At 41.0% G+C, this 25,913-nt stretch overlaps 1 protein-coding gene across 2 annotated transcripts; it reads right to left on the reverse strand.

Annotated features, from left to right (window-relative positions):
* Positions 1–5,767: 5,767 nt before the first annotated feature.
* Positions 5,768–12,893, reverse strand: ZBTB43 (zinc finger and BTB domain containing 43). 2 transcript variants are annotated; one of them, XM_054848818.1, is made up of 5 exons: positions 12,755–12,893; positions 10,649–10,719; positions 10,207–10,293; positions 9,703–9,800; positions 5,768–8,626 (listed from the first exon to the last, which is right to left on the reverse strand). In XM_054848818.1, the coding sequence occupies exon 5, from the start codon at positions 8,601–8,603 to the stop codon at positions 7,209–7,211; it is 1,395 nt and encodes a 464-aa protein (XP_054704793.1). In that variant the 5' UTR covers positions 8,604–8,626; positions 9,703–9,800; positions 10,207–10,293; positions 10,649–10,719; positions 12,755–12,893; the 3' UTR covers positions 5,768–7,208. The 2 variants fall into 2 exon arrangements, with proteins under 2 accessions (XP_054704793.1, XP_054704792.1); XM_054848817.1 differs by lacking the exon at positions 10,207–10,293.
* Positions 12,894–25,913: the final 13,020 nt, after the last annotated feature.

Genomic DNA, 25,913 nt, shown 5'->3' on the forward strand with positions numbered 1-25,913 from the left:
TCTGGCAGCGCTTCCGCTTCCTGGTGACGCGCACCGGCAGCGGGCAGAGCCACCGCCCCGCCCCGGAGAGCGGCGGGCGGAGCTGGGGCCGAGTCCCGGGCCGCCGCACGGCTCAGGAACCCGCCGGCCCCTGCGGCCGAGGCTCGCGGTGCGGAGCCCCCAAGGCCAGACGCGCTCCCGGCGGCCGCGTCCTCCGGGCCCCTGGAGCTGGGGCCCGTACGGCGGCCGGGGAAGGCTGGCGCCTCACCTGTAGCACGGCTCCGCCGCGAAGACGTAAGAGAGTTTAAGCTTTAACCGAAGCCAGTGCGCACACAGGCCAGCCCGTTCCTACAGTTCTCACGGTGTTTAGCTTCAGAACATAATGCGCATTCAAAAATGTACCAGTAGTGGAGAATTTAAAAAAATGAAACCAAAAGCATTAGACATTACTATGAACAGCTTAGCATTACATCAGAAGTATTCATTTCTGGAACAGCAACATCTCCTGCGTTTTCAGACACCATTGTTTTTGTCCCCAGGTCTCAGGCACACTGTGGATAGCACACCCGTCCCAGTGCACATAGATGCAGTAAGGATGCTTTTGGGAGAGAAACCCCAGCTGTGAACTACCACCTTTACTGAGCAGTCTAAGTGAGGAATAAAAAAGTTCACCTATGTTACAATGTCCTTAGAACTTACACAAATTGCTTTAGCAAGCACGCACATATTGCTTGAGCTTATTCTGCATATGCTTGTAGTTTTAGAGCAACAATTCACTGTTTTACCAGACAGTTCATCTACTGCTTGATAAGAGCCACAATGACTGGTGCCAGTGGGTACTGCTGGGATATCCACACGATCTACCTTTGGACATCACACTGTGTCTTCTGGAGGTATGTCCTTCTCTCCCTATAGAATATATGGAAGACAGTTTCAGAAATTGGGTGTTGAGTGGTAATCACATAAAGCAGCAGCCTGGAGGAGCATCCTGACCAGGGTATAAATAACGAAGTTAAACAGATGCACAAGTGGTATCTGTTCACTCATATAAAAGAAAATCAAACAATTCTGAACAGAATACTTTGGGCTTGTCCTTACATGCATTCAGTAAGCATAACCAACAGCAATAGGAAATTAATTTGCTTGTACCCTATTCCATTTAAAATTGCTAAAGACTGAGGAGTGTGGTACACAAATACTGATTTCTCCAGGAATTAGCTGAATATGCTTTAAATGAGTAAGCTCAGTTTTTGTTTAGATAGCAAGGATTAAGCTGCTGAGTGAGAAGCATCAGCTATGACAGTTCCATGAGGACAGAATAGATGGAGGCTGGACAAAGTAAATTGTTCAGTAAGAGTACCTAAATTTAGTCAGGGAGATGAGGAACCCTCACAGGAAGATAAGGAAAACTTAATCTTGAATACTTTTTCACAGTATGAAATTTCTTTCGCACTTAGATAAGAAAAAGAATCTACACATTATCCATACCTACTTCAAATTTACCTGTAGGCTTTTTGGACATACAGGTACTGCTACTATGAAGTGTTCTGGCATTTTCCTATCAGCCTGTACGTTCTCTGTTATAACTTTGAGAGATCACCATTCTGCAAAAAAACAGTTATAATAAAACCTGCTTGTTAAATTTGGACTAACGTGGGAACTAATTACCTAAGCACCAAAGAAATGGGCCCAATTCCACAAATTCATCAACTTACTGTGTTATAAAAATCAGGTTTTAGTTTAGTGTTTTCTTAGGCTAGGCTGGCATGTTCTCAATATTTCAAGAAGACACATTACTAGATACACTTTTTCTTTATATATTTAATAAAGTTATATATCGACAACTTTTGGATTTGTACTTTTGTTTAAGCACTTATCGTTTTGGCAAAAGTGAATATTAAATACTAGTACTAGACATGCATTCCTTTCATTCAAGCTTAAGAAAACATTTACAAAGTTGACAGATAACATTTATTAAAACATGTTATACAAAAAAAGGGGCATGGGACTCTTCTATAAGAAGAAAATATTGAACAGTAACATTAAATTAAAACCATGCTGTACAATTAGGACAGCAATATTTATAGACAAAACTATCCAACCTCTGCAATACAGGCATAACATCTCACAAAATATCAAGATATGCAAATTTACTATTATAAATGACTTGTTTAGAATAAAAACCTATAGCTCATTAAGGAAGATTCACTTGACTTGCATAAACAGTTACATTTCTGGAAGAAATATGGAATCCCATGAATAATAAAAAAAAAAAGGAGCAGCAGTCAACAGACACAGGCTTCAAGCAAAAATCGGAACTTACAATTTAATCACATTAAAAATATACCATTTTGTTTTCCAGCATCTTCCCCTAGAGCACTGACAGTTTACAGCTTATAGCTAATGAAGCCTAGCTATCCAATGAAGCATTTAAATGACAAAAAACCCCACGACTTTCCTTTGTTGTTTTGAGAAAGGTTCTAATTCTGTCAAAAGCAAAATAATATACCGCTGTAGGCTCTCATAATTCAGAGACAGGTCACCTTTCTGGCACCAATGCAAATATGTTGAGATTACAAGACCTGACCTGCCTCCATTCTTTCAGGCTCAATAATACAGGGACATCAAGTATTCTTTTTATAATGAGAATCCCAATACAGCAGCCTTTGATCATCTACCTTGCTTTTGGTACGGGACAAAGTTTCTGAACCCCAGAAACACCTCAGATGAAAAAAAGCTAAGACCACAAATTGTACTGACAGGACCTTCTAGAGTCTACCCGCTCACCCATAAAACAAACAAACAAATGTTTAAAAAACAAAACAACAACAAAAAACCTCCAACAGTGGTGTGTGAAATAGGAACCTCCTCCCTCAAAAGGGTCAGATATACACCTAAGCAGAGACCTTAACCCTGCTAATAGTTGAATTTTTCAGAATGGCAGTTACACAGATTCCATGTTAATTAACATCTTGGTTACAAAATGGAATGAAAAGGAACTTAGCTGTAGTACATTAACTGTTCTTACCACTGACAGGATTATGAATGGCTTCACAGTAGCAGGAAATTCTGAAAGCCTCCTGTGTGTACAACAATTCTGGTTTTCAGAAGACATTCACTTTACTACAGCCAACAGCGAGCAATATAAAAATGCACAAATGTTTCTAAGCTGTATCATTAAAGGTGATGAAGCTTAAGGGAAGATTAATGAAATTTACCATATTCATTCATATTACCTATCTATATATATATATGGATCGCTTCCCTCCTCCCCACAAACAAGAAATAATTTCCTGTATCTTGAACAAGACCACTCCATTAGCAAAGATTAAGAGCTTGACAGAAGCTGCATCTGCGTATCTTAGTTTACTATGTACAACTGTATTGGCCATAAATTGCAGAGTTTCAGTAGCAGGGGGCTGCAAGGGTGACATGTGGCAAGAGGTTGCACACTGCCCTGTGCTACTCAAAACAGGTTCTAGCCTGCACTGAAACTGATGTAAACATCCAGTGCATGCCAAAACTTCAGAGGTGTGCACAGTGCCTCTGCCTAAACATATTTAGGAAAGAGTGGCAGCTGCTAGCAAGAGGTGCAGGGAGAGACACGTAAGGAGAAGATACTCCTGGGCAAGAAACACATGCGGAGAAACTTAAGAGCTGCTCTTGGGAAAACACATGGAGAAGACACTGAGGATATGCATAGAGACACTCACAGAAGGACATGCTCCATGCCTGAGGAGATTCACTTCTGAGGGAACTTTGGCCTATAGGTAAGCCATGCAAGAGCAGGTACATCTCTGAAGTAACTGAGGCCCACAGGAGACCCAAGCTGGAACAGGCACATACCTGAATGGACTATGGCCTGGTGTCACCAACAGTGACACTGACCAGCCCAGAGCAGCAGAGGACACCCACTAAGAAGTGAAGAGCATCAGACAAGCCAGTATGCATATGAACCCAACCTGTGTGATCTGATACCTCACTAAACTGGCATGGACTGAGTGCAACTCTCAGTGAAAACAAGGGAAACACACTACAAAGGTAGGGAGGAGAGGTGTTAGACTTAAGTTGAGCCTGAGGAAGGGGGAGGAAAGATGTTTCCTTAAGTGTTTAAGTAATTTTTTGTTATCTTCTTCCCCCCAATACCTGAATCAGTGACTGGAAGTTTGTCAAAGGGCAGTAAATTAAATTCCAGAAAAACACCACGAGTCAACTCTTTTGCCTTTAGGCAAATCTAAAGGATTTTAGACATGTATCTCAAGCTGCCCTTAAATCGTCAATCCTCTCAACTAGATCTCGTAACAATCATATCAGTATTTTCCTGCAATCAATTGATTTCACATAAAATAACATCAAAAAGCCAAGTGCTACAAAATCAGTGGAGCAAGATTTGTTGGACTTTCAAGACAATGTCATAATATGGGGTAACATAGTAATAGGCAAATATTAAAAAGTTACTATTCATGCTAAGTCATTAAAAAAGGATGTGGTTCTATAATATGATCTACTGGACCTGTTATAAAACCTTTAAAGTGTCTCTCGCAGTACATTTTATTTTAAAGCTTTACTTCAAAGTAATCTAACTGCAATCAGGAGTAATGTTTAACTTTGAAATGTCCCATAGAAAAGTCATTCCAAGCTGGTAAAAGAAACAGTTTTGCTGTCAGCTCTGTAGGATGGTCTAGGTTTAACAGAAATAATTTTTTGCTTGACCATGGTTTTCAGCCTGGTGTTTCTGACCAGCCTTTTTTATGGTTAAATGGGAAGAAGCACCCTTAACCTTTTTATGCAACACTGAAGTGACAATTCAAAAGGGGTTGAGAACTAATGTAATATACAAGATCATTCTTGAAATGAGTACGAGAATACCTTCCCTCAAATGTGATGATGGTACTTGCAGAAATGACACCCTGTATGTAGTAAGGCCTTGGAGAATGGAAAAATAGGGCCACCGAGTGCAAGAACCCTTTCCTCTACACTCATGTAAACAGGCAAGCGTTGTAATTTTTTTTTTTAATATTAAAAAAGACAGTGTTAGCAGTGTGGAAACAAACCATAAAGGGAATATAATTTCTAAGTTTAAAAAACATACTTATAAAGTTTTATGGTTTGTTTTTTGTTGGTTTTTTTTTTTAAATACAAAGTGCTTCTATACATTAAGCAGGTTACAGTGTTAGTGAGCAAATCCCTGTTTAGTTACCTTGATTACAAGGGTTATATATGGCCACCATGGTATATTGTAGAGTTCAATTAAGTGCTAAGAAGAAGAACTCTGTGGTGCTGACCATTCATGCCCATTGCCAGCAATGGGTTAATCATATTTGGGAATATCTGTTTTAACAAAATTCCATATGAAAAATATCTGAAGCATTAGAAGATTAAGAATTAAGAGCCTCTTAAAAAAATTAAAGTTTGTAAGTAGAATGCCAGAAAAGAAGTTACAGTAATTACAGCCCACTGAGTAGTAAACCCCCAGCTTGTACCAGACATTCACGTTCAGGATACAATTCAGTTGTATCATAAGACAATTTGTAACTGGGAGTTCAAAAAAGCATCTAAATAATAATTATCTTTGTGTGGTTTTGCTTCACCATACAGGGTCATCTGTTTAAGTACGTTATCCTGCATATTGCAGTATCTAATACATAAATTGGGGCCAGACAGGCTTAGGCCTTTGATGCTGGTTAACCCACCCCCCCCCCCCAGCCCCCCCCCCCACGTTACCAGCACTGTACTTGGACATCACCTCTTTCTATTATAGTCTATGTATGCTCTGAAGGCTCTTTCCTTTTTATAATATGTTTCAGTAAACTACAAAGAAGGGTTAATTGCTTTTGCATAGGACTGCATTAAGCTTTCAACCCCAAAATCCTGTTGCCACCTTTACAATTGATGCATTCACTCTACCTGCAGAGCTGGCAGCATCTCTCAGAACTACAAACCCTCCTCCATCTATCTCCAAGAATGAGAGCCCAGCATATAGATACTCATCCTAACAAAGCAGAAGTGCCGCTTTCCCAGCAAAAATCCAGACTTCGGACACGAGCATGGTACCATGTTCTGCAGTACCATTAATAGATCGAAATACCACACTTTCTACTTTTTTCCACAAGCAACTTCATTTGAAGAGGTAAACAACTCCGGCTGCTTGTGATCACATGTAACCAGTCACAGTAGTTCAGTACCAAGAATCTGTATTACAGTTCTTACTATTCAAAGAATTAAAAGTATAAATATCTATCAATGACTAAATAATTTTCCTAAAGCAGGTTTCTAAAACTAGATAAAAGTTCTCAAAGAAGTTTTTGTACCAATAAAAAGTCAATTTGTGAATCCACAGAGTTTGGTACTTGCTACTGTAATAAGCCACAAAAATCTGAACAGAAAACTACAGTTTAAATGTTTGATTATTTTGGAAAAGTTCCAATGTTACTTTTTTTTTTGACAAGACATACTTATTACACACATTTCTAGAAGCTCTCACGATGTACCAATCAAAATCAAATCAAGCCAAGAGTCATACAGCATTAGACTCTAGAGGAGCAAAGACAAATTATACTTAATACAGATTGAAGTTTATATAGTGCTCAACTATAAGTGCTTCACAGACTCTAAATATAAATCAGCACAAAATTAGACAACATTTGTTTACTGAAGATGGATAGAAGATGGAAGACAGATAAAGGAAAGCCAAACCATCTTTAACACAGCCTTTCATTAAGCAATACAGTAAAGCCTACTTAATGATGTAAACTATCTAATGATGCATGCTAAGTATGTTGGCAGTCTCCAGTTTGAAGTGGAATTCTAATTTTTTTTTTCATTAAAATGTGAATCGTATAACCTGGTTTCATCATCCTAGTTCTCTATTTCATTAAGTAGGGCTACTTGAATTTCTGCTTTATGTAAGGATTTGGGTCAATTTAGAGCTGGGTTTTACTGTGAATTTAGAAGACTCAAAACCAACAGGGCTTCTAAATACTGCTGTGATTACAATCAATGTCACAAAGACCTTACAGACCTCATTTTGCAAGCATCTTTCAGATTAACCATTTGTACTTCACACAAACACCTGGAGTAATATTATGGAAAATAAATTTTGGTCTGCTTATACCAGCATAATCATTAAAACTTGTTTTTTTGAGAATTTACAATAGCAAGTACCAGACGTTATTTGCATAATTAGTTTATTTTGCTTACTCTACTAAACAAATGTAAGCACTAATCTCTTAGTTCATCTCAGTAGTACTCTGCTCAGCTTTAGAAGCTTGGTATGACTTGGTACAAGAGGTCACATGCCGATGAAAACTGTCCCGCCACATAAATCTTTTCCCACAGATGTTACACTCATATGGTTTTATGCCTGTATGAATTTTCATGTGGCCTACAAGATGGTGTTTCATTTTGAATTTCTTACCACAGACACCACAGCCATAAGGTCGAAGACCAAGGTGCATGCTCATATGCCGATCTCTCTGACTTTTGTGTGTAAAGCTTTTACCACACTGGCAAGGATACAGTTTATCAGCATGTGAGAATCCAGTGAGGGAAGTTTCTTCTTTAATTCCTGTAGCCATTTCAATGCCTTCACCATAGCCTGCTGCTATCATAAGATCCTGTCTGTGAGCACTTAAATTTCCATCTGCCCTCTCACCAGAAAATTCTTCCATAGAAGAGCCATAGAAGTCAACTTGTTCATCATAATTACTTTCATCTGCCTGTTCATCAAATTCTGCTTCCATCTTTTTGTCACCTATATGAAAGTCTTCAACACCTGAAGACTGGATTGAATGATCTGCCTGAATGGCATTCATGGATTCAGAAACTTGGTGTTCATCATAAGGATTATCAACACCTTCACAGTCTTGTTCAAATCTTTCTGGTTTCACATGGATCCACCGCTTGTGAGACATGATGCTGGGTTTGCTATACATAGGTCTGGTATACTGATACTCTGCGCTATCACTAGTTCCTTCTTCACCATCCTGACTTGTCATTCCAGTGCTAAGTCTATCATGTTCTGTTGAAGAATTACTGGGAAGGTACTCATGTTCTGTCAGTTGACATGACAGTTCATCTTTAGAGCTCTCTTCTTCATTTTCACCATCCCTTAGTTCCTGCACTTTGTGGAATTCCGTCTGCCCTCCAGAGCCAAGTTCAAAGGTTTCAACAAGGCCATTGTAACTACTACTGCTCGGAGACTGATGATCACTGCCATGGTTCATCTTCTGACACAGAACTGTTGGGTTCCCCTCTAGCACCTCAGTGCATTTATCCACTACGTGCCACATCTGAAGGAAACTTGCTGCTGTCAAATAACTAACAATTTCTGGAGCAGGCATTACCAGCCGACCTGTATAGGTAGACAGAAGAATGTTTTCAAATACTCTGGGATTCATCACATCAGGCAAAACTATTCGCCTGCTGTTTTTTAGGAGAACCTGATCACAGAAGTAAGGTGAACTAGCTGCAAGAACAGCTTTATGGGCTCTGAAGAGATGGCCCTGAACTACAATGGACACATCACATAATTGTCCTTGCTGGCGCTGCTGGTTTAACTTCTGCAAAATGGTGCTAGAAAAATCTGGAAATTCCACTCGAAAAGAGCTTGACCCAGACTCCATTTCATTACAAATTTAGTGTTGTGCTGCAAGAAAAAAAATAAAAATCAGAAATTCTACTTAGTAAAGTATTGATCTTCCTATTTCCTTCTACGCTTTTTCTTTAACAAATAACACTTAAGCAGACTTATATGGAACTCAACCCAACATTTTCTAGAACCTATGTCACTGCTGTACTTCTATTTCTCCTACTCTATCTAATTTCTCTCTTTTCTGAAAGACGTACTGAGGCCATAAATTGTTACACCAGCACATTTTGTTGTGTTTCTTCTATCCAAGAGGACTCATCAACTATAGCAGGAGCTACAAAGAGCATGTTGCCCAGCTGAGGTAGATTAAGCATTTCAAGCATGAGTTTAGGGTAACAAAAAACATTATTTGATGAAACTACAGCAGTAGAGTTCTAATTCCAGGATGTCCCAGAGCTTATAACAGCATATGAAAGATTATGCATTTCAACTGCCAACAAAATCATCTCATCAATCCCCCAATAAAGACTGTCTTATATTCCACTTTAAATGAAGTTTTCAAAGGCCAACATACTGATTCATACAAAGGCAGCACAGATAGAACCCTAGTGAGAATGAGGCTTATGACTCTTCTACTGGTAGTTCCCAGTTGTTTTATTAACTGAAAGGTGGAATAGCAACATCTTATACAGTTGCAGGCCTATAATCCAATCTTTTAATTCTGAACTTTTTCAGATGGTATAACAACATTCCCCACTTTAAGAAAAACCTTACAGAATTTAAAATGTTAATGAGGAAAGTGATATCTCTCCTGTACAGAATTTTTTCTGTTGTGTTACAAATATACAAAGTACATGCAATTATATGCTAAAAGCTCAGCTAAGATTTCAGATTTTAATGTTTGTAATAATACATCTGGATCATGTGGGAATACAAAGTTATCAGTCTTTTAAGCAGTAATATAATTCTTTAAAATGTCTACTTTAAATTTTAAATTGAATTTGAGATAAATTTGCACATTATTATCATTAAAAATAATGACAAATTTAAATGCAACTACAAAAGACCAACATTAACTGCCTGAATAAGTTAAACGTGCAATTTTTAAATTTGATAATGTGAAAATTGATTACACTGGAATTCCAGATGAGCCATGGAGTAGCAAGCGGTTTTCCTCTGTCACGTTCTGTTTCTCGTAAGCGTCAAAGTTTTAACAGATGGGGCTGCACACCTGAGAGAGAATACTTAATAAATTATCAGATAGTATATACATACAGAATTTAAAGCACTTTGTTAATATAGTGCAAAAATAGAATTTGCATTACAAACAGTTGGAGGACTCTCAAATTAAAGTACTTCTATGGAAATATGGAATTGAGAAAATATGATTACGAATCCCTGCTACAGAGACCCTGTGCAATAACCACAGTACTTTCCATACAGTTATGTAACTATCAATAAAAACTGCTCATTTGGTGCACTGTGTAAAAATGCTGGCAGATTGGCACAAATGTATGACTGCTAAGTGCAAAAAAAAGCAGCAGCGTTTGCTTACAAAATGCACACCACACAGGAGTGATTATGTAAATCACTCAATGTTTAATCAACAGCTCATGGTTACATAATCCCTTCCTTACCACATTGATCTGTTTTCCAACTCATATTCTTGACAACTCTCCCCCACTCCCCAAAAAACTCATTGTTCCATTTCCAAAGTTTCAGAGCTAGAAAAGGATGACAAGCACATGGAACATAGGTGAACACAGATTATTCACTGTTATCTTACATAAAGGTGACTAGGGTTTCCATAAAGAGAGCATAGGAGTTAGAAAGCCATCAAGACTTTTCAATAAATACAGGCCCAAACTCCTTGTAAACATTGACACTGGCATCTTCTGCAGAACTGAGAAGATTATGCTTTTCAACTTCCTTTTCATTTTTCGCTAGAAGCATGGTATCAATCTGACTCGATTATGAAGGTCTCTGAAGAAAACAGACTGGAAAGAATAAGCTGTTATTTATGAAACCCATTTGTAACCACAAATAATCACAGCAATATAGTCAAAAGAAAAAAGGTACCTTTTTTTGACCACAGTTTCCCTCTTTCTTCAAGTCTTACATCAATTTCCAACGCTGGGTAGTGGGAGGAACTGCAAGGACCGAATAAAGTTCCCATTGGAGGGCAGTCAAATGACTAATAATTCTGTAGTTGAGTACCATAATTTGCTATATACAGTTACAATCACTTTACATTTTCATAAATTGTTACTTGAGCTGTTTACCAACCACCTTCTCATCTGATGAGAATCAGTCATAATTTTAGGGTTTTTTGTTTGTTTGTGTTTTAAACACTTGGTGGCACAAGACAGTTTTCCTACAAATACTGCCTCACATAAATCATGAGTGAGCAGTTCCATTCTGCTGAAACAGTAAACAAGATGCATCCACTGAGGAAACAGCCTAAAACTTCCAGATCTAGCACACCACTTCAAGTGCTTTGACTAACAGTGTTACGAAAGAGGAAAGCACTTCACATCGCAAAGCATTACTCCCTAGAGAGTCCGCACCTTCAGCCCTCACAGCTTGTTTCAAGTATTTGACAAGCTAAAAAAGATTATGCATATCCTTGAACAAGCTTCTTGAGAGGTATTCCCAAAAGCATATGGAAATTTTCACACAAAGATGTAAAACAGAAAACAGCACCATTTCCCCACCTTTTAAGTGACATAAAAAGTCAAGGGACAGTAATCAACTCACCAGAAGTTAACTACTACAAACTGTCATACCTCAAGTGTAAATGTGGTATTTGGATTGAATTTATAACCTAGCTGTCACATAACCACTTTTAGCTACTCCAAGAACAACCTGTATGATTGTAAATATAAATTGTTCAGTAGTCTGAATAGTTCTTAATTTAGTAAATCCAATGGAATATTATAAACAGCAGATTTTTAAAGTACTTCCTTGGAAAAGGAGTCTCTGGAGAGCTTGCAGTTCAGCTGATCTTTGTCAAGTTATCACTTGCATAATAGCAGATCACCACCCTTAAATTTACAGTCTTCAGCACTCCTCATTTTTTTTTCCTCAAAGCATCAGTCCTGCTATGTACCCATATAACCAATCTACTTCAGGACACCAAATCAGCATTCATTTTTTCCCCCACTTTGCTTAAAACAACTTGACATTATTTAATTATTTCAAACAGTTATTATATTTACCTTTTTTTTAAGCAATCATTTGTTTATGCAGACACAGTTCTTTACCCCCTTTCAGAATATTCTCAGATTTAAGACTCTATTTTTCAATATTTGTCTACAAAAAACCATAAGCCTTCAGGATTAAATTTCAGCTGAAATTTAAGAGAGACATGTCTATAGATCTTGTATAATTGCTGCTAGTCTAAACTCCATCTTTCAGTGAAGATTCAGCATGCCACCACAGAAACAATTCCAGGTGGGAGCAGACTTTTATATATTTTAAGTTCTCATGAAAAACCAAAGCTATCAAAACACAAGTAAAATATTTTGTATTAGTAAAGCCATACACATCGAGAAAACTTTGTTTTTCCAAAGAGGTTTCATTTCCTCCTTTTATGATCCATTCTATTTCTGCATTTTATCTCAACTCATAACTAAGCCTTTCTACTTTAATTCATTAAAAAAATTAGTCTCCAAGCTGTAACACTGAGTGAAAGACACAAGGCACATTTTACTTGCTTAAAAATGAAATGACTTTAAAAAGCGCTGGTAGGCAGTTACTTCAGTTCTCCGTACACGGAGCTTTTGAAGAAATTAATCTCTTACATCCGCCGTGCCAGAAACTCAGAACGCTACAGCATCAGCTGCCGCGGACGCCCCGGTGGGGCCCTGCCCGGAAGGCGTTACGGACCACGGCCGCAGGCCTCGCCAGGCCCCGGTGCCGGCCCTCGCCGTGGGCAGCGGCGGGCGGACTCGCCAATCGGCTCTGCCTGGAACAGAGCCAGGAGCAGACCGGGTCCAGCATCCGCCTCCCGCGGCTCCTCGGTCCGCCGGGGAAACACGCCCCTGCCGGGAAGCGGCGCGGGAGCCCTCAGGTGCGGCGGGGAGAGGGAAGGCCTCACTCGCCGCCCCGCCCCAGAGCGGGCTCACGGGATCAGGCCCGGCGGCAGCGCGGCTTCCCGTGGACCACGAACGAGAAGCGCCTCACCTGCGGGTCTCGGAATCTCTCGCATAGCGGGATGCGACCCCGGCCTCAGCACTCGGTGCGGCCGGCACTGCCTCCGCGCCCCAGCCCGGCCAACGCCGGAAGCAGCCCCCACTTCCTGGAAAGAGCTTCCGCATCCCGGTCACATGACGGCCCGGGTCAGCCCTTCTGCTTCTTGCCCGCGAGGTGGCGCGAGCGGGCGGGGCCGCGAGGGGCCGACCCGCCCCCGGCCCCGCCCCCTCCGGGGCTGCTCAGCGGCGGTAACGCGACGGGGCGCGACTCTTACCGGGGACAGCGGCGGCGCCCCCTGCTGGCGCAGCCTCCGTCAGCGGCGCCGCTGGGAGGCGCCGAGACCCGCGGGGCCGGCGGCGTCGGGCGGTGTTCCCGCCGACGGACCGGGGCCTGGCGGGGCCCTGGCGCGCCCCCTCGCTGCCGCACCGGCGGCTGCAGCGACGGCGGCGGCCTCGGTCACCGTGCCCGCGGGCCGCGGAGTTTCCACGCTTTTCTCCTGCGTCCGTGCGGCGGTGCCTGGCGCGCTGCCCGCCGGCCTCCCGAGCCCTAGCGCCCGTACCTCCGTGCTTCACGAAAGGCTGCTCCGCTGCTCAGTTCCCTCGGCCCCTCCCTGCGCCAGGTCTGCAGGGCGTTCCCGGCGGGGGGAGATTCTTCCCCTCTGCTCCCCTCTCATGGGACCCCTCCACAGCACTGCGTCCAGCTCGGGGGTCCCCAGGACGAGAAGGACATGGAGCTGTTACAGCGAGTCCAGAGGAGGCCACAGAGGTGCTCAGAGGGCTGGAGCACCCCTGCTATGGAGATAGGCTGAGAGGGTTGGGGTAGTTCAGCCTGGAGAAGAGAAGGCTCCGGGGAGACCTTAGAGCACCTAAAGGGGCTCCAGGAAAGCTGGGGAGGGACTGGTTACCGGGGCATGGAGTGCCAGGACAAGGGGAATGGCCTGAAGCTGCAGGAGGGGAGATGGAGATGGGATCTGAGACAGAAATCCTTCCCTGTGAGGGTGCTGAGGCCCTGGCACAGGGTGCCCAGAGAAGCTGTGGCTGCCCCTGGCTCCCTGGCAGTGTTCAAGGCCAGGTTGGATGGGGCTTTGGGCAACCTGGGCTGGTGGAGGGTGTCCCTGCCCATGGCAGGGGGGTGGAACTAGATGGCCCTTAAGGTCCCTTCCAACCCAAACCATTCTAGGTTCTATGGTAATATATATTTACTGTGGTGTCACATCTTCAGCTGGTCTCTGAATACGTGATTTTTGGACACCTATCTGATTGCCATGCAAAAGAAAGATCTGGAAGCAGATGGTCTAGCAATGGGCATCTAGTCTGCCCTGCCAAACAGTATTGCTGCCAGAGAGCAAATTTTGCAAAACGAAACCTAAACTAACTCTTGGTAGTAGCAACTAAAGAGAGCATTATCATTTCATTGAAATTTCTCAATTGTTGAAAAATATTGTTACAAGGCAGAGACTAATATATGCACTATAATTTCTTATGAACAATATGGAAAGCATTAAGTCTTTAATGAGCACCAGATCTCTAAAACAAGTTGGTTGTGTTACATAAGAAAAGAGGCACAATCCAACAAGCCATCAAAAGCAGGTAACTTTACAGATTTCACAGAACAAATGCAATCTAATGCCTCAAAAAGGAACAAAGGACATACATTTTGGAGCAGAACAATAATCTTCCCCAGTCGAGCTTTTTTTTTTTTTTTTAACATGGCAAATTAATGTGCTTTGTGGGAAAGGGTAACAAATTATAATATACAACTTTGTAGGAGTTTATCCACCAGAAAATGTTATGTTTAAGTTTACTGCATTACTAGTTGTCTTAGCATGCCTTGAGGCATTATTTTTCTATTTATTAAAATACATGGTTTTATTTTAAAGGTAAGGCTTCTTCCTACAACTCTTGTTGTACAACTTCCTGTAATTTGCTGAGTGGGAGTTAAGACATATATAAGGAGGGACTGAATCCCTAATGTCTTCTCTCTACATTCTAAATACATTATTTTCACATTCTTCAAGTCTGTTTCTTTGGATTAATGTGGCATTTGCCTTTCTGATTTCTTGATGATCTAGAACCAAGAATCATTCAGCAAGAACTCCATGTGTAGAAATGCAGCACAAGATGAATATATAGCAGGCTCATCTCTAATAAAAGCACTGTTAATAAATTGTGCTGTGTAAAAGAGAGTGATGTTACCGTATATACACTGGAGGTGCCATTTACATATTGGCAGAGAAGAAATACCTTTTTTGGCCTACCCTCAATCTACTGGTATGTATGCGATACATAAGGATGGACAGATATGATACATCCTGGTAAAGTGCACCCTTTTTCAAGTTTTTCCTTCCTTCCTTCCTTCCTTCCTTCCTTCCTTCCTTCCTTCCTTCCTTCCTTCCTGCCTTCCTTCCTTCCTCCCTCCCTCCCTCCCTCCCTCCCTTCCTTCCCTTCCTTCCCTTCCTTCCCTTCCTTCCCTTCCTTCCCTTCCTTCCCTTCCTTCCCTATTTCAATGCGAGGTTTAGATCAATATTTGTAGAATTCTTGTAAAGATGAAATAGTTACATTAAGGAAACAGATGGTCCAGGAACTGCTCCCAAAGTACTGTGTGGTGTTGCTATACTGGCCACGAGAATGAAGTCTTAGAGCTGAGTCAAACTTCAAGTCTCTAGCGAGGCAAGTAGAAGCTGTGAAAATGGTCTCCAAGGGACATAGGGGCAGCTGCTCTGCTCATTCTGAATCCTCTGGGCAAAACTACTACGTGCCCCAGTGTTATTTTGCAAGGTTGAGGTTTCTGCCCAGTAGGTAGATTAAGAAGAGAAAGGGGGAAAGCATCTGCGTGTTAGAAGGCAAGATAGGAGGCACGTAGGAGTCAAGCCAAAATGAGAAGAGTGATGGCACGTTTTGTGTGTGTTAGCTTTACAGATGCCTGTGTTGTGCCAGCAGCACCATGAATGTGTGTAAGAGGGGTAAGGAAGATGTGTTGCGTTGTTTGCCCATGGACAGCATTCTCAAATTCTCAGATCAAGCTGTCAACACTCTTATTGGTGACATTATCATTTAAAGATGTGATTGTTTTTGCATCTTGGGGAAACTGGCGTTTAAACCAATATCAGGCATGTCACTAAGGGCTGTATTGGGGGAAATAGTGAGTCAAAGTGATGGACTGGTCAGGAACACTTCTGCCATCAGTTTCAGCGAATGTTCATCTCGGAGCTTTAACAAGTAGGGGAAAGCAGATTCACATAGCTTTATCCCAGGTAGCAGGATGAAGGAAAAATACTCTCATGTATGATGAAGAAGGAGCTTTAATTTAACTCAGAGTTAAACATTTCATTTGATTGTTAATGGACTTCTTTCTTGTCTTCCCTTTGTAACTGAAGTTTAAGTGCAAATGTTCATTCCCAGATCATTCTCCAAACTTAACATATAAGGAAGAAGAGATACCTTTCTTTTGGAGTCTTCAAGCAAATTTTGTGTACGATGATTGAAGAAATATGAAGGGCAATAACTCCATCCTCCAATAGTACTGCTGGTTTTGTCTGGGTATTAAAGGTATATGCATTTGGATAAACACTGTTCTATCTATACTGTCAGAATTAAGAAGTTGATTTAGTGATGAAAAGCCAGAATGTATTAAACTAGAATTTAAAGAATACCCATACAGTGTACTGTGTATAATTTCTCATACTACCCAGAGTGTATCTACTGGATCCTGGATGAAAACTGGCCTTAGTGACAATGATCGGGGGGGCTCAGTTTCTGCAGTTCACTTATAGCTGCACTTACTTCAGAAAGCAAATGTAATGCAAAATCAAGCACAGGAAAATAAAGAAGTAGCAGGGAAGTCGCTGACATCGCATGTAGTATACTGAAGAGATGCATTGGCCACTCGAGGATTGTGATAATGCATAAATGCTTGAAAGATTACTTTCTTTCTATGGTTTGATTTGGGAGTTGATGTATTTTCTAATATAAGCAGTCAATACAAATAGTACTGTCACCACAAAATTCCCCTGAAGAGTCCTCCTTTTCCTTTGTTCCACTGATGTTTTCCATTCCAATGTTTTCAACACTGCTGTAGGCACTACTAGGACAGGACCACCAGAGAGCAGTACCTGATTGTACTGTCCTAGCAGGGCTCTGCCTGCCCACTCCTGTTCTTCACATGCCACGGACGGATACCTGGCCTGCTACGTGCCAAGAATTGTTCTCCAGTCAGACAACTCAACTGGCCATGCAACGAGCGCATACATGAACTTTTCACAATTAAGATGAGATTCCACAAGAACAATTTATAGGATGAAAATAGATCAAAGACTTACTTTGAACTCTCCAAACAAACCTGTGGCCTTCATGATAGTGCTATTGTGCCAGCATATTAAGGGAATTCATAACTCTACAGCTAGTTATTCTATTTCTATCAGGAATCAAGTCTCAAAACAAAAAGTTAACACAGTTTTGGATAGTATCTTAAGATAGTAAGAGAGGAAACCAAATACCAGGCATTTTGGGGAAAGTAAACTACTGAAACTGTGACTCCGCTCTAAGAAAGGGAGTTCAAGTACAGCCTCTGTTCATGCTAGATGCTATGGCATTTTCTTGCAGTCGTTAAGAATGCAGCAAAAGACCTGTGTTGCTTCTCTGTAGGAAGGTGGTGAGCTAAGCAAGGGTGGTGCCACTTTGTTTCAGAAGTTTCTCATTCAGTTCAACTTTATTAGAAAGAAGACATGATGGAGTCTTCTTTACAAGTGAAAAATCTGGTAAAATAATTTCAAGTCTTGGAGGTACTTGGCATAAGCAGTGACTCTCTACACTTCCTAGTCTTTTCCTGTTTAGATTCTCTGAGTTTACCTGGAAATAATGATTTTAAGTTTAGCTGCACACATAGTATTTGGTGTTCCTTACAAAATAGTCTCCAAGGAAAATAAATTGTAATTATATGCATCTATAAAGCTATGTGTCAGGGAACTTAATTTCTGTTGCCAGTTACCAAATATCTTTTAGGTGGCAATGTTTCAGTACCTTAACGGGGGAAAGGTCGGGGAGTTTAGGGTATGACCTCTATTACTTCAGGAACCTTTGCAGAAGGTTGTATTTCTAGAATCTGTTAGTTCTGACAAATAAAGGCTGGGTCTGTTTGATTCCCACTTGTGCTGTGTCACATGCTCCCTTTTCCCTGAAGGCCTCACTCAGCCTTGAGCGGGCAGGAGCTGGGCACGGGCCCAGACCCGGGCCCAGACCCAGGCCCAGACCCAAGCCCAGACCCAAGCCCAAGCCCAGGCCCAGACCCAGGCCCAGGCCCAGACTCAGGCCCAGGCCTGGCGGCGGCGGCCCGGCTGGTCCAGCCCGGCAGATGGCGCGCGAGGCCGGGCGCCCGCCCGCAGGACAGCCCGGCTGTCAGCGCTTACCGTACTCCCGAGTGCACTGGGGTTTTCCTCAGAATAAAACCTCTAAAAATTAATAATTATTATGTGTCATCTTTTTAAATTCATCACAAAGACTTCAACTAGATTTGACTCGTCACTGAAATGCAGCAATCTGGAAAAATATTACATATGGACAAACTACATACCAGGTACATTTATAATGGGTCCTGCTCTCACACCAGGAGGGAGCCTGCCTTTACCTCCCATTTTCATTGGCGAAGCTCTAGACCTGAAACTTGCCGTACTGGTAAGGCAAAGGAGCGCCAGGGGAGCATGGCTGTGGTCTAGTGTTCAGTTGCATCACACCGATTTGGATCATTGACAGGCTGTGGAAGTCTCATCCTGTGTCTCCTTAAAATTTCACCCAAGTGAAAACAATAGAGAATTTCTCTGACTTAGCTTGAGCAAGAAACATGTTAAAATGCAAAAGGGAAAAGAGAGACTGTGCAGTTCCACAGGGGCTAAATGAGTACTTCGAGACAGAAACCTTACCCATTTTATCAAGTACTATATCTAAATAAAATGTGGCCTGCACATGTGTTTTCAAGTCTAATAGTGCACATTCACAGATTTTAAGTTCATATCCTTCCTACATTAATAGAAACCCTAATAAGAGCTTTAATACAAACATGAGAAAAGGGAAAGCCAATATTTAATACAACACAATTATCTAGTTGTCTTTTGTAGTCATTATCAGAATACATTAGCAAATTAAGCAATATATGAGAATGATAAGCAGCAGAGCAAGGAAGTTTTGAATAGCAAACACCTATTTTCAGAAGAAATTTGAAAAGGAAACAATTTCATAATATCTAACATAACCTCTAACACTTACAATGGCAGGGTAAGGGAAAGAGAAGGCCGTGGTACTAAAGATGGGCAGATAAAACCAAGGACAAGTGAAACAAGGTATAGGAGAGACCCTGGAGCATTTGTGTTAGAAAGCTGGTTGAAAAAAAATTACCAGAGGAACATTGTAGAGTGCCATTGTATGGTTGTCTTAGAAAACCTGAACTTACAGATGAGCGGAGAATATATCAAAAATAGCTTAGGATCAAATCAGATAAACTAAGCTGTCTCAAAACACAATATAAAATCCCTATGTTGAAATCTGAGATATAAATAGGAAAAATCTAGCATCGGGACTGTACTACTCATTGGGTGATTAGGATGGCAACAGTGATGGCGACGTGCTGATAGAAATTTGGCTGAGAGGAGCAGGAAACAATCAGTGATTCCTCCTACCACCATGCAGACTGAGTAAATGACACCTGAGGGTATGATGCCATTGCTAAGTTTTGCTAAGTTTGCTGCTTTGTGGAGCAGCCAGCTATGATTCCACTAGAGGAGATGCGCCTCTTGACTCGGTAGTGAGCAGTATTTATAACCTGGGTCAGAATATTATTGTCAGTGAGCCAGCTAGCACAGACCAAAATATATTTGTGTTTCGCATTTTTGCAGGAACCTTAAAACTAAAAAAATTCTGTAACAGGAGGATTTATTTTTTTTAAATAATATATAACCCCCCCCAAAAAAAATCCTTGTTAAAAAGAAACTAAAATCAACTCTCAAAGAGGTAAAATGTTTCAAGGTGGCAAATATTAAAGATGCCCTGTTGGACCAGAAGAAAGCTTGCAGGGCTGAACAGCAGACTAAAGGAGGCTGTTAGTAAAGACATAATGTCAAAAAGTTGAAGTCATGTCCAAATGATGAAATAGAAAAGATCATAAACTCGGGTCAATTAGATCTCAAAGTACAATAAGGCAGGTCAAAATAAAAGACATTGAGGAAAGAAGGTGCAATAAACCCTTTTTCAATACACTAGGTGCAGGAGGGCTGATTATCTGGACAGGGAAAGGCATATACGAGAGGCCTGTCACGCAGCCCATACAGAGACCATTTCTGGCTTGGGATGCCCAAGGGCTGCTGACAGCTCAGGGCTGCAACAGGGAGCTGGGGAGTTCTGCAGTATGTGTCTGGAAGTCACTCCGGGGTGATGTGAGCCTAGATGGATGTTGGTCTGGACCAGGGCAAACATCCCAAATTATTGACAGTTTGATGGAGGGTTTTAGAAATAGAGTCAGTATCCAATTGGGTCCAAAATGGAGCCGGTAGGAATTATAAATAAAGCATCACATGTACAAATCCAGAGAGACAAGGAATTATGTCTCAAAACAAAACTGATAAAATACTAATACCATTGTGTTTTTAATGATGATTTATTATGATGTTAAAGTGACAGAATGTTCCACAGTGTACCATGAAACTGTCTTCAGTGGGAACTGCACTATGTGAAACAGAATAAATAGGCAAAATGGCAGGCAAGGCAAATGGTCTTGCTTTTGATCATTATGTTCATTTTCCTATACTATTCACTGCTCTCAGAGGGAGAGAGCAAAGGATTGAGAGTGCTACAGGTTTTCATTTTGGTTTGACATCGTCCCTTTAAAATTTCATGTTCACACAAGAGAACATGTCAAAGTGACAGCTAAAAGCTGACATTTAAAAAAGTGACATCTCTCTAATGTCACTTTTGTTACTGTTTTTTATTTCCCATTGCCCTATAGGATAATTGCAAACAATACTGAAAACAATTCAAGTGAACTTGGTTATCTTTCAAGGGTGCTACTGAATCACTTTCCTATATGATGTTGCTTCATTTAGCAAAAAACAAGTCTAAGCTCGCTGCAGACTTTTATTCCTTCCCCTCCTTCCCCCCAAGTGACTGTAAAAATTGCTAGCTAGAAATTATTCTTGGTGTTTAAATCTGACAAATTACATGCCCAATCTCTATGGGCTGAGTTCTGACTGAAACTGGCCACCTGCATGGAGCACGCTGCTCTGTGGTGGCCCCACCACTCGAGCAGAGCTGAACAAGTCCCTGCTGTACCAGATTGCCCTGAGCAAACCTTTCTGAGCCTCAGTTTCTAACCTGTAAAATAAGAAACAGCCCTCTCACTACTGAAACGAGGAGGCATATACTCAAATGCTGTCTTCGCCAGGAGGGTTTTGAGAAGGGGTTTCAACAGAGAAGTTTTGTACGTGAGGACTGGAAAGGGATTTCACACGTAACTGATAGCAAAGAGAACAGTAGGAGGGCATTCAAAAAGGATAGCACGATTAGAATTGTTTATTAAAAAACCTGCTTTTGCAAGTATTTTCAGTTCATCCTCCATCCTCATTGTCTTCGTAATGTTCATCGATAAAGCGGCAATATATGCTACTTTTTCAGAATGTATAGAAGTAATGTCATTTACTTCAGTTTTTTCTAGCAGTGTGTTTGTAGGTGGGAAACCTCTGTAAACTACACACCTCTTGCATTACTATTTCATTCCATCTGTTTCTTTTTCTTCTAAAAGCCAATTCTCCTTGAGAACCAGCTCCTGTGAACAGAAACTTGTTGTGGGTTCAGCTGGCTGAGAATGTATGTCTGCGTACAATGTTTTTGAGAGCTATGACAATTCTTTTCCTGAGCAATCTCAGGGTAGGCTCTAAACCCTGATAATCTAATCGTGTCTCTTGGTGGCAGAGGGCTGTGTTCAACCCACAGTTTAGAAATAGACAGCAGGCAAATACGAGATCCTCATTATGTCAGACTTTCATAGTTAGCCTTATCTAATGCTAATATAGAAATTGCTCAAAAAGGAGTTCTTAGATCACAGTTAAACTCTGAAGAACTTAGATGGACATTTTTCCTAACTTTGCACTTAAACCACTAAAGACACAAGGCTAAGACACTGTGACCCTACCACTATACATGGAGTTTTATTGTCATTGGATTTATCTAAAACAAGGTTGGTCCATGGGTAATCCTACAGTCCCCTTCCAATTTATGTGGGATTTACAGTATTTCTGAAAATCAGAAAGTAAATATGAAGAAGCCTTAAAAGCCTTCAAGTTTATACAGTGTGTCCATTCAGCTGATGCTCAGAATAGATCATAAGTATGTATCATACCTGTCCCACATTGTTTTGGGTTTTTTTGTTTTTGGTTGGTTTGTTTGTTTGAATTTTTGCAGCACACAGCTGACAATTGCTGGGTCAGAACTGCTCCTTGCTGCTGGTGGGCAGACTTGTGGACTGAATCTTCATGCTAACAGCAGATAGGGCCAGGAGCAGAGTGTTGCTGAATGTGCTTTTGACAGACCAGATTAACAGGTTTTGCTTAACATTTTGTATGTCAGAGAGAAAATTCTCATTAAGAAAGCAGGCTCTTGTGTGATTAGAAAAGGGTTCTTCCCCCTTTGACAGGCTATCAAGCTATCAATAACATTTTAAATGGCTTTTAACTGAAGTTTCCTAACTTTCCTTGTAATATCTTCTGAAAGTTGTCTTTGTTATCTGCTCTACTGTTTGCTTGACCAAAAATTCTTTCTGATCAAACTAATGGGGATGATTATCTCAAGACATCATGTCTTATGGTTTTGCAGAACAGGTAGTGAATCAGCTGTTCTGGACCAAATTCCAGATGTTGGCTGCAGATGCCAACACTTTCAGCTGTGAGTCAAAGAGAGGAAAAAAAAAAAAAGGACTAGTTTATTGGAAAGTCTTTTTATATGTGCTTCTGAAACAAGCAGTGGCAGGTACTGTTCTGCTGCTCACGCCACCCACCAAGAATTCTTTTGATACAATTTGCTTTCAGTCCAGATGATGGACAAAAACTTCTTTCCTTATTTACAGGCAGAAAATACTTAATTTGTTAAAGACCAAGTTTATGCCACCTTCCATAGTTGTTTTGGGTTTTTTTAGATGACAAATAAACTGTAATTGAAAGATGAAATGGCAAACAGCTAACTGAAGCCTATTCTTTGGCCTGTGTAGAGGACACTGTGATCCCACAGTTAGAAGTGCAAAGTGTTGCAAAAAGTGAATAATGATGCATAGAGCAGATGTGGAAGAAACTCACAACAGAGGAGAACTCAGCCCAGCCTTCAGTAGCACAAACAGCAGTAGAGGCTTCCTCGGCTGCCCTGGAAGTCCTTGTTGCATGTTCAGCATGCAGACAAGAGGAGACAAGATTCATTTTGCTCCTGGTATGGGAGTCGAGTACTCCCTACTAGTAGGCAAGCTATTCAGGTACAGCCTGAGTGTTACCACAAGAGTAATCTAATTCCCACTGTAACTGATTGCAGAAACCACTTTTGTAGGGTTGTATTTTGGGGGTTGGAACTGGATGATCTTTAAAGTCCCTTCCAATGCAAACCATTCTTTGATTCTATGATTTTGGAATTTCTCTTTAGACTACCATAGTATTAACTCTACACCTTGCTTGGCCTGTCAGGTAGCTTTGCTAAGCATTTGGATAGGAAAACAATAATGTACTCCACTTTTTAAATGGCAGATTTCTGTAAAGAGTCAACAACACAAATGCAATTGATACCTGACTCAACAAGCTCCATCCTCTGGTTACAACAGCACCATAATTCCTGAGGAGGAAGCCCACACCAGCAAAACTCACCAGTCAGAAGATATCCTGACTAATGCCTGGTTCATGCTGCAAACTGGGGCCTCAGTGAGATTCTTAACAGCTCCTGCTACTTTCTCTGCTAAATTAATCGGGTGCTGATGATCATTCACCTGCCAGACTCCTCTCCCATCCTTTCCTTGACATGAACTCTGACTCTGTATTGTCTAATAGAAGCCACTTGGAATGGAATACATGTCTGATATAGCTCTGAATTAAGGAGTAGAATTCTGAGATCATGGTGAAGAATATAAAATCAAACCCTCTTTTTCTTCCTCATAATTTTGGAAGTTACTGAACTCTTTTCTTTAGATGGATTTTTTTAATCTCTATTTCCACATTTATGTGATACAGAATCTTAAACATGATTTTTTTAAAAAAAAGGCATTATCCTCTGTCCCACCTGATTCTTTGCCAGTCAGGAAGTCTTGTGTTTTCTTCAAGTTAAAAGAATGTATACTACATTGCTCTTTCGCATGACACTGTCAACAAAAGATCTGGAATATGATATTGGCTCAGCATTTACACTGAATTAGCACTGGCAGTCCCTTTTAGATTCAGGATCCCATAGTGCCAAGTAATGAATAAACAAAGGATGTTCCTGCCCAAATATTTGTTGAAAAAGGGATGCAGGACACGACAGCTGGCTGCAGGACACTCTGTGGATGGAATAAGTGGGAGAAGGGCATGGTGGTATCAGGAATATATGATTATGATTTGAAATACAGACAAAATCATTCTATATAGTTAACAGACAGACAGCACTAGCACATCCAAGTTTACTTTTTGCATTTTAATTGCAGCACAAACACAGCCCCTAAGGCTAGTGGTTGTTATAACCAATGGTGGTTATAACTAGCATTAAAATGGGAATAATGGAATTGTAAAGTATTACACAAAAATGTAGCTTCAATTAGTGAGATGTTGGTGTTAAGAGGTCCAACTGAAGAGGTTTGCTCATAGCTGGGGGCACTGGAGCTTGCATATTTGACAGCAGGTATCTGGCCTCCTTCCTTTCTCCTGATTTTGGCGGATGCAGTGCTAATACTGTTCCTATCTTTCAGAAGTTGGATGTTTGATAAATATGTCAGATTCCCATCCAGGCTGGTTTCGTTGTGGATGTTTTTGGTAGCTGTTTTTTTTTTCTCTGGTGCTTACTAAATGAATGCACAGGGAAGGCAAGAAGCAGAACACCGACTAAAAATGATAGTTGGCAACTCATCTGTTCTCTTTCTCTTACCAAGGATCTTCTGCAGAGATAAAATAACTGGCCCAGCTTAGAGCTTGATTATTCCTTGGATACCAATTGCATGGAGGCTGCAGGTGGTTCATAAGCTTATCTCTCTCTATGTTTTTTTAAGAAGAATGAACTTAATTTAGAAGAATGTTTGCCTGTTGGCTGTTCCTGCTGTTAGCAGTCTTTGGGGATGTTGCTTGGTTGCTGCTCATGTGCTGAGTCCTGATGGTCACACACGTCTCTAGGGCCCACTGAGGTCAGCAGGAAACCACAGATGGTGTCATTCCCAGAGCCTTGGCTGCACCATCCCAGAAGCATGGGCTGTTGAGGGGACCCTTATTTTATTCCCACGTGGCACCATCTGGCCAATCTTGACATTGAATTGAACAGTTGGAAATTTTTGCTCTTGCCTACTTTTAAACCATCCAAAAACAATGTAAAGCATTTCCTTTTGCTACTGGAAAATAGAAACACCATATCTGTACAAAAGAGATTATTCTGAAGTGCGATGCTTGTGATCTCCAAAGCCAAATGCTTGAAATACTCCTTATGTGTAATAGCACTGCCAACTGCTTAGCTCGTTAAAGGAAATACTCATTAAATTCTCTCATTGTGGAATCAAATCCTTTATAAGTGTTTCTTAAAACTAGTTAAAAAAATAAGACACCCTCACCCCCAATTAATTTTCCCAGAAGGGAAGTCTGATTTAAAACTCTTAGTTGCTTGGCATAGATTTCTGGACTAAGTTGGACTCTGAGTTATGAGTCAGGGCTTTGTGTCCTGGCATGCAGTTGCACTGATGTTATTTTACACTGCTGAGAGAGAATACTGGTGCTAAAAATCACTGTTACCTCCATTTTTTGCTAGTGGAATTTAGAGCCATGGCTGAACTCCAGGTAGGGAAAAATCATGTGCTGCTGTGAAGCTGTGTCCTTTGGTGCAACATGTCAGTCACTACGGACAGTTCTTCATCTCATAAAATCCATTTCTTCTCAAGCTGAGACAGGCAATTCATGTACAATTACAAA

The sequence above is a fragment of the Grus americana genome, chromosome 20 (assembly GCF_028858705.1).
Source record: "Grus americana isolate bGruAme1 chromosome 20, bGruAme1.mat, whole genome shotgun sequence".
NCBI classification, from domain to species: domain Eukaryota; kingdom Metazoa; phylum Chordata; class Aves; order Gruiformes; family Gruidae; genus Grus; species Grus americana.

What these genes read in the sequence shown, in the direction of transcription:
- ZBTB43 (XM_054848817.1), bottom strand. Translation starts at nt 8,603, where the DNA reads ATGGAGTCTGGGTCAAGCTCTTTTCGAGTGGAATTTCCAGATTTTTCT.